This window comes from Oncorhynchus mykiss, chromosome 26, assembly GCF_013265735.2.
Source record: "Oncorhynchus mykiss isolate Arlee chromosome 26, USDA_OmykA_1.1, whole genome shotgun sequence".
In the NCBI taxonomy this organism is placed as follows: Eukaryota; Metazoa; Chordata; class Actinopteri; order Salmoniformes; family Salmonidae; genus Oncorhynchus; species Oncorhynchus mykiss.
In genome coordinates, this window is record NC_048590.1 from 745626 (window position 1) to 759698 (window position 14073).

Here is a 14073-nt window from a genome sequence, read left to right on the forward strand (position 1 = left end):
TATGAAGCTTACCGTAGTTCCCCAGGACAGTTGAGCCAGTCACATTATGAAGCTTACCGTAGTTCCGCAGGACAGTTGAGCCTGTCACATTATGAAGCTTACCGTAGTTCCCCAGGACAGTTGAGCCAGTCACATTATGAAGCTTACCGTAGTTCCCCAGGACAGTTGAGCCTGTCACATTATGAAGCGTACCGTAGTTCCCCAGGACAGTTGAGCCAGTCACATTATGAAGCTTACCGTAGTTCCCCAGGACAGTTGAGCCAGTCACATTATGAAGCTTACCGTAGTTCCCCAGGACAGTTGAGCCAGTCACATTATGAAGCTTACCGTAGTTCCCCAGGACAGTTGAGCCAGTCACCTTATGAAGCTTACCGTAGTTCCCCAGGACAGTTGAGCCAGTCACATTATGAAGCTTGCCGTAGTTCCCCAAGACAGTTGAGCCAGTCACATTATGAAGCTTACCGTAGTTCCCCAGGACAGTTGAGCCAGTCACATTATGAAGCTTACCGTAGTTCCCCAGGACAGTTGAGCCAGTCACATTATGAAGCTTACCGTAGTTCCCCAGGACAGTTGAGCCAGTCACATTATGAAGCTTACCGTAGTTCCCCAGGACAGTTGAGCCAGTCACATTATGAAGCTTACCGTAGTTCCCCAGGACAGTTGAGCCAGTCACATTATGAAGCTTACCGTAGTTCCCCAGGACAGTTGAGCCTGTCACATTATGAAGCTTACCGTAGTTCCCCAGGACAGTTGAGCGGGTTCGTGTTTTATACCGCGTATTGACAGGGGTCGCGTTTTATACCGGGTCTTGACAGGGGTCGCGTTTTATACCCGGTTTTGACAGGGGTTGCGTTTTATACCGGGTATTGACCAGGGGTCGTGTTTTATACCGCGTATTGACAGGGGTCGCGTTTTATACCCGGTATTGACAGGGGTCGCGTTTTATACCCGGTATTGACAGGGGTCGCGTTTTATACCCGGTATTGACAGGGGTCGCGTTTTATACCCGGTATTGACAGGGGTCGCGTTTTATACCGGGTATTGACCAGGGGTCAATGGCCAACCCTTATAGCCTGGTTCCTCTCTAGGTTACTTCATAGGTTTTGGCCTTTCTAGGGAGTTTTTCCTAGCCACTGTGCACACCTGCATTGCTTGCTGTTTGGGGTTTTAGGCTGGGTTTCTGTACTGTACAACACTTTGAGATATCAGCTGATGTAAGAAGGGCTTTATAAATACATGTGATTGATTGATGTACGTGCAACTACAGTTTTCCGTCACAGAAAATACATGTTTCATTTCTTTTTTTTTTTGGAGTGTAAAGTGTTGGTCCCATGTTTCATGAGCTGAAATAAAAGATCTCAGAAATGTTACATAACGCTCAAAGGGCTTATTTCTCTCAAATTCTGTGCACAAATTGTTTTACATCCCCATTAATGAGCATGTCTTTGCCAAGACAATCCATGCATCTGACAGGTGTGGCATATCAAGAAGCTGATCAATCAGCATGATCATTACACAGGTGCACCTTGTGCTGGGGACAATAAAGGGCAGAAGAAAAATATCAACTGGCAAATTCTCTACAACGACGGAGATGGCTTGTGCTAGAGAAATGAACATTCAATTATCTGGCAACAGCTCTGGTGGACATTCATGCCAATTACACACTCCCTCAACTTGAGACATCTGTGTTTTTTTTTGTGACACAACTGCAGATTTTAGAATGGTGTACTATGGGGTGGTCAGGTAGAGTCATTACTCATTTGGTTTGCAGAGACAAAGAGACTGTTCTAGCATCTTCAAAGTGCACAGAGGCACAAATATTTTTTCATTATCCATTTTGGGGGGGGGGGGGGGGGGCGACGGCAATCGTTTTGCCGTGGCTCAGCACCACAGCGGAAACACTGATCCCCCCCGTCCCCTCCACTATTTTCACACACATTCTTGTAGAATGAGAATGGTCCCTGTAACTCCTCCTTCCTACCCTAGTCAGTCGTCCGTCGTTCCTACCCTAGCTAGTCTTCCGTCAACCCTACCCTAGCTAGTCGTCCGTCATCCCTACCCTAGCTAGTCATCCGTCATCCCTACCCTAGCTAGTCATCCGTCAGCCCTACCCTAGCTAGTCATCCGTCATCCCTACCCTAGCTAGTCATCCGTCATCCCTACCCTAGCTTGTCATCCGTCACCCCTACCCTAGCTAGTCATCCGTCAGCCCTACCCTAGCTAGTCATCCCTCCTACCCTAGTCCTCCGCCATCCCTACCCTAGCTAGTCATCCGTCATCCCTCCTCCTACCCTAGCTAGTCATCCGTTATCCCTACCCTAGCTAGTTATCCGTCATCCCTACCCTAGCTAGTCATCCACTTCCTCTACTTACCCTCTTAGAGACGCTCTTAGAGACTTACCCAGAAAGACTCAACTGTAATTGTCGTCAGTCGTCCCTACCCTGGCTAGACGTCCCTACCCTGGCTAGTTGTCCCCACGCTGGCTAGTTGTCCCATCCCTGGCTAGTTGTCCCATCCCTGGCTAGTTGTCCCCACCATGGCTAGTTGTCCCCACGCTGGCTAGTTGTCCCCACGCTGGCTAGTCGTCCCCACCCTGGCTAGTCGTCCCCACCCTGGCTAGTCGTCCCCACCCTGGCTAGTTGTCCCCACGCTGGCTAGTCGTCCTTACCCTGGCTAGTCGTCCCTACCCTGGCTAGTCATCCACTTCTTCTACTTACCCTCTTAGAAACGCTCTTAGAGACTTACCCAGAAAGACTCAACTGTAATTGTTGTCAGTCGTCCCTACCCTGGCTAGTCGTCCCTACCCTGGCTAGTCGTCCCTACCCTGGCTAGTCGTCCCCACCCTGGCTAGTCGTCCCCACCCTGGCTAGTCGTCCCCACCCTGGCTAGTCGTCCCCACCCTGGCTAGTCTAGTCGTCAGTCGTCTTTCTGGGTAAGTCTCTAGTCGTCCCATCCCTGGCTAATCGTCCCCACCCTGGCTAGTCGTCCCCACCCTGGCTAGTCGTCAGTCGTCTTTCTGGGTAAGTCTCTAGTCGTCCCTACCCTGGCTAGTCGTCCCCATCCTGGCTAGTCGTTAGTCGTCCCTAACCTGGCTAGTCGTCCCTACCCTGGCTAGTTGTTAGTCGTCCCCACCCTGGCTAGTCGTCCCCACCCTGGCTAGTCGTCCCCACCCTGGCTAGTCGTCCCCACCCTGGCTAGTCATCCACTTCCTCCACTTACTCTCTTAGAGACGCTCTTAGAGACTTACCCAGAAAGACTCAACTGTAATGGCTGCTAGTCGTCCCTACCCTGGCTAGTTGTCCCTACCCTGGCAAGTTGTCCCTACCCTGGCTAGTTGTCCCTACCCTGGCTAGTGGTCCACTTCCTCTACTTACTCTCTTAGAGATGCTCTTAGAGACTTACCCAGAAAGACTCAACTGTAATTGCTGCCAAAGGTGATTCGAACATGGGTGTGAATAATTTGAGATATTTCTGTATTATTTCATATTCAATACATTTGCAACTATTTTTAAAAACATGTTTTCACTGTGATTGTGTGTAGACAGGTAAACACTTCATTTAAAATCTATTTTGAATTCAGGCTGTAACAACAAAATGTGGAATAAGTCGAGGGGTATGAATACCTTCTGAAGACTCTGTATCTGGCTGTGACCTCCCTCTCTCCCCCCTCTCTGAGAGGAAATATTGTGAATATTTCAGATGGTTCCCGGCAGTTCTATATCCAACAGACAAAACACTGGTCTATAGACTTTGTGTGCCAGAAATAATACGATGAGGCAAAGCTAGACCAGACAGTGGTGACATCAGGTCAGTATTTTTTGGCATGTGAAATGTAAACAGCAGTTTAAAGAAAGCTACAAGTGGTTGTTGGATGGGAGGGAGGTGAGGCAGCGTAGCGGAATAGAGATGAGAGGTCAGACTGTGTGTGTGTGTGTGTGTGTGTGTGTGTGTGTGTGTGTGTGCGTGCGTGCGTGCGTGCGTGTTGCACGGTATATAAAAAGGTCCATCATTTGATTCTAAAAAGCGGTTCAGTACTCCTTTAGAGGATCGAGTCTGTATCGGCGATTGGAAGGATGGGCATTTGAAATCATTTCACTATTCGAACAACATCATGAAAATCCGGGTTCGTCGAAGTACATGCAAACAAAATGAAACTGTTTAACCTTGGGAACTGGCTTGCTATGCAGCCGCGAGACTTGGGAACTGGCTTGCTTATGCAGCCGTGAGACTTGGGAACTGGTTTGCTATGCAGCCGTGAGACTTGGGAACTGGCTTGCTATGCAGCCGTGAGACTTGGGAACTGGCTTGCTATGCAGCCGCGAGACTTGGGAACTGGCTTGCTTATGCAGCCGTGAGACTTGGGAACTGGTTTGCTATGCAGCCGTGAGACTTGGGAACTGGCTTGCTATGCAGCCGTGAGACTTGGGAACTGGCTTGCTATGCAGCCGCGAGACTTGGGAACTGGCTTGCTATGCAGCCGCGAGACTTGGGTGCCGCTTGCTTGCAGCAGTGAGATTGGCAGGGGCCTGAGAGTCTTAGACAGGAGGGAGAAAGAGAGAGAAGCTACCGATTGGTCCATCAATAAGAACAAACGTCTGAAGCCCATTTAGACTACTACTGTATGTATTTATGGGTTCACAGCAGAAAGACTACTACTGTATGTGTTTATGGGTTCACAGCAGAAAGACTACTACTGTATGTATTTATGGGTTCACAGCAGAAAGACTACTACTGTATGTGTTTATGGGTTCACAGCAGAAAGACTACTACTGTATGTGTTTATGGGTTCACAGCAGAAAGACTACTACTGTATGTGTTTATGGGTTCACAGCAGAAAGACTACTACTGTATGTATATATGGGTTAACAGCAGAAAGACTACTACTGTATGTGTTTATGGGTTCACAGCAGAAAGACTACTACTGTATGTGTTTATGGGTTCACAGCAGAAAGACTACTACTGTATGTGTTTATGGGTTCACAGCAGAAAGACTACTACTGTATGTATATATGGGTTCACAGCAGAAAGACTACTACTGTATGTGTTTATGGGTTCACAGCATAAAAACTACATTCAAAGTGTGTTGTCAGTATATCCTTGTGTAGTAATGTTACATACATCATTTCATTTAGACAAAGCCTGTTCACTGTTAAAATAAGCATGAGATTTTTTTTCTTTAAAAAATATATACTCACAAGTATTTGAATATTAACGTCCGTTTGGATATTTGAATACTGTACAAACCGTGCCCATCCCTAAATCAGCCCCTTTATAGTAGGATGAGCCTTGTCCACTTCCTAATTCACTGCTACAGCTGTCTGGCCTGCATTAGCTCCCCTCTCATGCTGCACACAAGTTAACACACTTAACTAACACAACACTGCATGTGGAAATGTTGAACTTTTCACAAAACAAAGTCCTTTATCTCCCTCACCCCCACCTCTTGTCTGGTTTCCACTAGATTCCACAGCCACAAAGTCAGATTCCACAGCCACAAAGTCAGATTCCACAGCCACAAAGTCAGTCTTCCACAGCCACAAAGTCAGTCTTTCACAGCCACAAAGTCAGATTCCACAGCCACAAAGTCAGTCTTCCACAGCCATAAAGTCAGTCTTCCACAGCCACAAAGTCAGATTCCACAGCCACAAAGTCAGATTCCACAGCCAAAGTCAGAATCCACAGCCACAGTCAGATTCCACAGCCACATTCTGCCTCGCGAAAGACGCCATTACTTTCTTAAAGAGACAGCGCACACATTTATAAAAAAAAGAAGCTCCTTGAATTGAACTGATTGCTTTTTCTACGCTCCTGCTCTCCCTCTGTTTCCGATTTAACTAGATGTTTGCTCCCTGCAGTAGCGCCGAGGTGTCAAGTGGATGGGATCACTTCATTAGTTACTGTGTCCACAGAGAGGAAGCTTTCCTCCTCACACCGACACTACAGACACGACAGCGAGTCTAGCAGGAGTGGGAACTATGGACGGGATTCTTCAATTAAGTGTTTGTCATTTAACGAGAAACATCTTAGTTAGATGTAAAATTGCGAGACTAAGACCTGAGGCAGTGTTACTGGCTGTTGTTGCTACGGCGTCTCGAAAGGGGCAAACCGTAATATTGACACTATCTGTTTTTTCAAGCCAAGCTCTTTTAAAGGAGAAGACAATCAGACGCTGGTTTGGCTGCTAGCAGCAGTAGAACCTAGTCTGAGTGTATCTTTAGGCTCCTGTTAGGAGTAGACAAGCAGACGCTGGTTTGGCTGCTAGGAGCAGTAGAACCTAGTCTGAGTGTATCTTTAGGCTCCTGTTAGGAGAAGACAAGCAGACGCTGGTTTGGCTGCTAGGAGCAGTAGAACCTAGTCTGAGTGTATCTTTAGGCTCCTGTTAGGAGAAGACAAGCAGACGCTGGTTTGGCTGCTAGCAGCAGTAGAACCTAGTCTGAGTGTACCTTTAGGCTCCTGTTAGGAGAAGACAAGCAAACGCTGGTTTGGCTGCTAGGAGCAGTAGAACCTAGTTTGTCTGATTAAAGAAGAAGCAATAAAACTGTCCTTGAGACAAGTTGAGTATCCGGAGCATCAGCATTTGTGGGTTCGATTACAGGCTCAAAATGGCCAGAAACCAAGCACTTTCTTCTGAAACTCATCAGTCTATTCTTGTTCTGAGAAATGAAGGCTATTCCATGCGAGAAATTGCCAAGAAACTGAAGATATCGTACAACGCTGTGTACTACTCTCTTCACAAAACAGCGCAAACTGGCTCTAACCAGAATAGAATGTTCTCTGTTGTGTCTCGGTTTTTCCACATGGCATCTTGTAGTCTGGTTTTAGATATGCCATTAGGGTACTGAAGCAGACATCCTCTACCAGTGACAATGGCTGAATATCAACTGCAATCGTTTCTGTAATCAGCGCTGTGATTTTCTCCATTATCACACTGCTGTCAGCAACAGGTTGGGTCTCACGGTGCCTCTCTCATCACTGCCCCTGTACGGTCCCTGTAGCTCAGTTCCACCTCATCACCTTCTCATTTAACGTCTCAGTCCACATCTCATCACTGCCCCTGTGCGGTCACTGTAGCTCAGTTCCACCTCATCACTGCCCCTGTACGGTCACTGTAGCTCAGTTCCACCTCCCAGAGTCCGCACCTCATCACCTTCTCATTTAACATCTCAGTCCACATTGATTTGATTTGATCACTGCCCCTGTACGGTCCCTGTAGCTCAGTTCCACCTCCCAGAGTCTGCATCTCATCACTACCCCCGTACGGTCCCTGTAGCTCAGTTCCACCTCCCAGAGTCTGCATCTCATCACTACCCCTGTACGGTCCCTGTAGCTCAGTTCCAACTCATCACCTTCTCATTTAACGTTTCAGAGTACGCATCTCATCACTTTCTCATTTAACATCTCAGTCCACATCTCATCACCTTCTCATTTAACATCTCAGTCCACATCTCATCACCTTCTCATTTAACATCTCAGTCCACATCTCATCACCTTCTCATTTAACATCTCAGTCCACATCTCATCACCTTCTCATTTAACGTCTCAGTCCACATCTCATCAACTTCTCATTGAACGTCTCATCTCCTTCTCATTGAACGTCTCAGAGTATTGTCATAACGGGCTTAGCTGTTGTCATTCCCAGTCTCACTCTGCCATTTTAGACGATGGCGTTCGGGGGGGAATTATAACAAATAATTTAAAAGATGCATATGTCCTCCGATTAACATTACAGCATTGTTGCATTTTAGTTTTTAAATGTAACGTTTATTTAACCAGGCAAGTCAGTTAAGAACAAACTGTCATTTACACTGACGACCTACGACCTGCATTAGGATGTTTATTTTCTCCTTTATGACGATCAGGGCTTGATAGTTTTGTGATAACTGCACTGTGAATTACATTTTGTTACAATTACATCTCATTTTTTCATTTATGGATTTTTTCCCCCGTAATTTTAAAGACCCCAATGTCTTATTAACGTTGACAGCCCTAATGGCCAGGGCCCATTTCTGCCAGGGCCCATTTCTGCCAGGGCCCATTTCCGTCACTTAATTGAGCTGGCAAGCTTCAGTCTGCTCAGCACCCACCGTAGAAGCAGTAACAGTCAGTTCACTCTCCTGTCTGACTGGTGTACTGTCATTGGGCGATAGTGTTCAGGTTTGCTCTACCACGCCAAGGCAAGATATGTTTACAGTCATGTAAAGTGCGCCCTCTTCAGGACAAATATAAATTATTGAGCATTTTCTCAGAAATCTTATAATCGGTCCTTATAAATCAGACGATAATATCAGCTTTATATAAACATACACATGGCAAGTTCCTCTCAAAAACTTCCCACTTAGCATGTTGAAATAAACAAGCAACAAGCCGTTTGACTTGAGAAAATATCGAGCTCAATGTGAACCAAACCATCAGCTAGCCACACTCATTCAAACAGCGGACGAGGATGGATTGAAACCCTGAGACTGTTCCTACCTTTCTGGCAGTGGTTAGAGGTCCAGCAGCGACAGTTGAAGTTGTCGTTGAAGTTGGTCTTGATGCATCGACGGCTGTCCTCCATGATGCCTGGACACACGTCCCCACACTCCTTACTCTGTTTATTCCCCGCTATGAAGTTATTAAACTCAGCATCCATGATAAGAGACCAGTCAATAGAGTCCAGATAGCAGAGCTCAGGGTTCTTCTCGATCCGGATGGCTCCTCTAGTGATGTTCTGGAGGCTGTAGAGGCCGATGTCCTTCAGAGAAGTCATCTCAAAGATCACCAGGGCGTAATTATAAAAGAGATTTCGCCCTCGGATCACCGTGAGGTTAGGGAACAGGGTGGACAGGGAGTCCAGGCCCGAGACTCTGAATAAAAATTAAATCAAAACTTTGTTTAAAGTGCATTTTTTTTAAAAGCAGCAACACACTTCTACATGAAAACAGCATAAAAGAGATAAAAGAAAAACAAGCAGGAATAATCAAAAAGAAGAATTAAATAATAGTGAAATCATTGAGAGGTGGAAGCTGTGTATCTGACCCGCTAACCTGAACAGCAGCAAGTAGTCAGTGATCATGGTGAGTTTGGGGAAGGAGAGCGAGCGGAACACTTCTTGGTTGAGGTTGTAGTTCTTGTCTCCTATTAGGAGGATCTGGAGGTAACCCTCGACGATCGTACAGTTCTCCAGGCGACGGAACTCACTGATGTCGTTACCAATGTCAATGCTGGGACCACAAACTGGAGAGAGAGAGAGAGAAACAATGGAAGAGACTTAAATGTACTTTTCAATTTCATCTAAAGCCCAACAAAAGCCTTGTAGAGAGCTAGAGAAACAGACTTAGTCTAACATAATGGTTGCTTTCATGCTATGGGACGAGGGTTTGAAATCATTTCACTACTCTTAATAATATCATACATTTATCAGTTTTCCAGATATTGGAAATACATGTTGTTTTTTTACATAAGAGAAGGTTACTTAAGGCAACAAATGTAAGGAGTGCGGTTGGTCGGGATGGACGTATAATGCGAACGTCTAGCAACCCAGAGGTTGGTGGTTCGAATCTCATCACAGACAACTTTACAACTACTTACTATGTTTTTACTACTTACTATGTTAGTTAACCCTTCCCCTAACCTGACTCATAACCAACGTTAGCCACATAGCTAACGCTAGCCACAACTAATTGGAATTCGTAACTTAAGACATTCAAGAAAATGGATAACATATTGTACTTTTTGCAAATGTGTAACATCATACGAATTTCGTTACTTCCACAAATGAATACGAAACGTAACACATTATACTAAACAGAAACTCAGTTTTCCAGAATAATAGGACATGTGGAGAGAGCAGGTTGTCCCTGTAGGTACATTACATTCAGCTAACAATGGTTGTCTAAAGGTAGAACAAGATCAACTATTGGGAGGAAAGAGGAGCATTAAGACAACGTAGCAAATATATATATATATATATATATATATACAGTATTGCATTTATCAATTTAGTTAGCTAGTCGTTACCTGGAAAACGGTGATAAAACCACTTACTTTCTCCATGTGCGGGCCGAGGGCAGGTCGCGGAGACACACAGCAGCAGACCACAGAACAAGGTCAACGGATCCGTTTCTGTACCACACTTCATTCCGGTAAAAGAAACTTCCTCCCAGCGTCAGAAACAAACAACGGGAATGACCCCAATTAATTAATGCTCCCAATATGGTCGCTTCTCAGGCCACACAAATAAAGGCCAAGAACGTGGACCAAAATGAACACGTCCCTGACTTGTATTCCTAAATGTTGAGTTCTCGGTACCGTCGGTGTTAGTACCGTCAGTATCGGTACCGTCGGCAGCCAGCCGATGCGATCTCCCGGACTAACAGACGTCGTCTTCTCCTGTGTTGAGGAATGTCTGGAGTCCACTGCGGGGTGGGTTGAATCCAGCAGGAAAACAAGGCTGTCTGGTCTCTCTATCATAGAATTACCCGTCGACGTCGGGTTGAGACAGACAACCTCCCAGGGATGTATGAAATGTTACAGAGAAACAGCCATGTCGAGCAGTTGACAATCCGCATCTTCCGACTCCATTTCTTCAAAACCAAAATGCCACTTTGTTCGCTTGAATGCGCTGTTCACCAGGCGGGGAGAAAGTCCTCCAACGTGGACGGGAGAGCAGGCTTGGTTTGGTGGCGGTATACTTTAGTTAGCACATGAATGGGAAAAGGAGCCCTCCCGGAGTGAGACACATGATGTTTGATCCAAAATATCCGTCAGGACGAAAAAGGATTCAACAACTGCAGCCCCCGGTGTCTCCCTCCTCCGTCTTCACCCGCAGCTCATACAGACACACTAACAACTGAATCCATTTTCAGCACGCAGAAACGGGATTATTTCAATATCGTCAGTGTTCGTTCAGATTCCGACCCTTGTAGTATCCATTAGAAGCCGTTTTCTCGTCTCTTACAACGTCAGTCAGCGGCTCCGGTTGTGGGATCTCGGCTCAGTGGGATGGACTCAGCGCTGTAAACAAGGCTGGATGTTTCTGTCAGCCACACACCGTAGACTGCTACGTCCTACTAGGCTGGAAGGAAAACCTGGACACAATCCAGGAGTGGCTTTGTTTTTCCTCTCACAGATGCTCACCAGCTTGGAGTCCTAAAAAACGGAAATGACTTACCTCTGGATTGTTCAGTCATTGCTATGGAGAAAGTTCATTGGGAAACAGCGTTTTGGGATAAACGTCAAAAAGAAGCTCTGAGGTTAACACAGGCTTAGGAGATATTATACGTCTTTCTCTATGAGATAATATCATACCACTTTATATAATGTTTACATACCCTACATTACTCATCTCATATGTATATACTGTACTCTATACCATCTACTGCATCTTGCCTATGCCATTCGGCCATCGCTCATCCATTTATTTATATGTACATATTCTTCAATCATTCCTTTACACTTTTGTGTGTGTATAAAGTAGTATAAATTAGTTGTGAAATTGTTAGGTTAGATTACTCGTTGTTTATTACTGCATGGTCGGAACTAGAAGCACCAATATTTCGCTACACTCGCATTAACATCTGCTAACCATGTGTATGTGACCAATAAAATTAGATTAAATTTGATTTGTACGACCTTTATGAATTAAGAAGACTTTATGTGCTTTTTTTTATTACATAAATGCTTAAAAATGAACAAAATGTGAATTCTCATTGAACAAGATTATCATTGAACAAAACATATAAGATATCCTGAGCCTGTGCTTAGCTTACCACAGATCTTATTTTCAGCTTTTATCCAAAATCCCTACAAAAACTAACCCTGGTGGAGTTAGTGGCTGTTTCTCTCTGGGCTCAGTACCATACATTATGATAAAAACTAACCCTGGTGGAGTTAGTGCCTGTTTCTATCTGGGCTCAGCACCATACATTATGATAAAAACTAACCCTGGTGGAGTTAGTGTCTGTTTCTCTCTGGGCTCAGTACCATACATTATGATAAAAACTAACCCTGGTGGAGTTAGTGTCTGTTTCTCTCTCGGCTCAGCACCATACATTATGATAAAAACTAACCCTGGTGGAGTTAGTGCCTGTTTCTATCTGGGCTCAGCACCATACATTATGATAAAAACTAACCCTGGTGGAGTTAGTGCCTGTTTCTCTCTGGGCTCAGTACCATACATTATGATAAAAACTAACCCTGGTGGAGTTAGTGTCTGTTTCTCTCTCGGCTCAGCACCATACATTATGATAAAAACTAACCCTGGTGGAGTTAGTACCTGTTTCTCTCTGGGCTCAGTACCATACATTATGATAAAAACTAACCCTGGTGGAGTTAGTGTCTGTTTCTCTCTGGGCTCAGCACCATACATTATGATAAAAACTAACCCTGGTGGAGTTAGTGTCTGTTTCTCTCTGGGCTCAGCACCATACATTATGATAAAAACTAACCCTGGTGGAGTTAGTGTCTGTTTCTCTCTGGGCTCAGTACCATACATTATGATAAAAACTAACCCTGGTGGAGTTAGTGCCTGTTTCTATCTGGGCTCAGCACCATACATTATGATAAAAACTAACCCTGGTGGAGTTAGTGCCTGTTTCTCTCTGGGCTCAGTACCATACATTATGATAAAAACTAACCCTGGTGGAGTTAGTGTCTGTTTCTCTCTCGGCTCAGCACCATACATTATGATAAAAACTAACCCTGGTGGAGTTAGTGCCTGTTTCTCTCTGGGCTCAGTACCATACATTATGATAAAAACTAACCCTGGTGGAGTTAGTGTCTGTTTCTCTCTGGGCTCAGCACCATACATTATGATAAAAACTAACCCTGGTGGAGTTAGTGTCTGTTTCTCTCTGGGCTCAGCACCATACATTATGATAAAAACTAACCCTGGTGGAGTTAGTGTCTGTTTCTCTCTGGGCTCAGTACCATACATTATGATAAAAACTAACCCTGGTGGAGTTAGTGCCTGTTTCTCTCTGGGCTCAGTACCATACATTATGATAAAAACTAACCCTGGTGGAGTTAGTGTCTGTTTCTCTCTGGGCTCAGCACCATACATTATGATAAAAACTAACCCTGGTGGAGTTAGTGCCTGTTTCTCTCTGGGCTCAGCACCATACATTATGATAAAAACTAACCCTGGTGGAGTTAGTGCCTGTTTCTCTCTGGGCTCAGTACCATACATTATGATAAAAACTAACCCTGGTGGAGTTAGTGCCTGTTTCTCTCTGGGCTCAGTACCATACATTATGATAAAAACTAACCCTGGTGGAGTTAGTGCCTGTTTCTCTCTGGGCTCAGCACCATACACTATGATAAAAACTAACCCTGGTGGAGTTAGTGCCTGTTTCTCTCTGGGCTCAGCACCATACATTATGATAAAAAAACAATGATCTAACGAGTATAAATATGACCGTTCTAACCAGCTACATATTGATTTAGAACTGGCCGATATGGACAGAAATCCTTAGCGCCTTGAATTGCCTTGAATTGGTGCGATAAGGATAAATAGAACAATCCCTTTGGAACATTCATCTGCACCACAGTTTCTTCCCCCAGTTATCTTCTAAACTAGTACTACTAGTTTGATGGTTGTGACAATCAATTGTTCCATTAATAATCACCCATATTAGCAAACTTCTTTCATTTCAAATGTCACGTTTCTCTAGAAGCCTAGAGGCCATACTAGAGGCGACTTATCATAATGAACGATATCAGCAAAATGCCTGCGATAAGTGATCGGTATGGTCGGTGTCGATCATTTTCAGCTGCATTCCACATTTTCCAACACGGTAGTTAGTATCCATTCAGTCATACATTCAGTCCTTGGGCTGTCTTGCCCATCCAAGGACTGAATTGGATTCTTAGTATTGACCATGGCATGGCCTAGGGATGAGCATGAGTAATGGAGTACTCAAACGGACGCCAGAACTCACTCTTTAACCAGACTAGAGATCAGTTGGGTTTTTTAGACTGGTAAACTATTTTGTGGAATGTGGTTTGTGGCTGCCTGAACAGGCAAGTTATATTTTGTCTGGAATTGTTTAATTTGCTTTGACTCTAGTGTTCCATTAGTACATGTGCATTTG

General features: G+C 44.9%; 1 protein-coding gene across 2 annotated transcripts in view; it reads right to left on the minus strand.

The window, feature by feature from the left end:
• The window catches only part of LOC110516588 (insulin-like growth factor 1 receptor), a 136126-nt gene extending 124883 nt beyond the window's left edge, over positions 1–11243 (minus strand). Inside the window, exons 1-3 of one of the 2 annotated variants that reach the window (XM_036963725.1) lie at positions 10028–11242; positions 9028–9217; positions 8474–8847 (exon numbers count right to left, since the gene is read on the minus strand). In XM_036963725.1, the coding sequence (XP_036819620.1) occupies positions 8474–8847; positions 9028–9217; positions 10028–10121 (658 nt within the window). In that variant the 5' untranslated portion in view covers positions 10122–11242. Of the gene's footprint in view, positions 1–8473; positions 8848–9027; positions 9218–10027 lie in introns of both variants that reach the window. The other variant, XM_036963726.1, reaches the window with a different exon arrangement.
• Positions 11244–14073: the final 2830 nt, after the last annotated feature.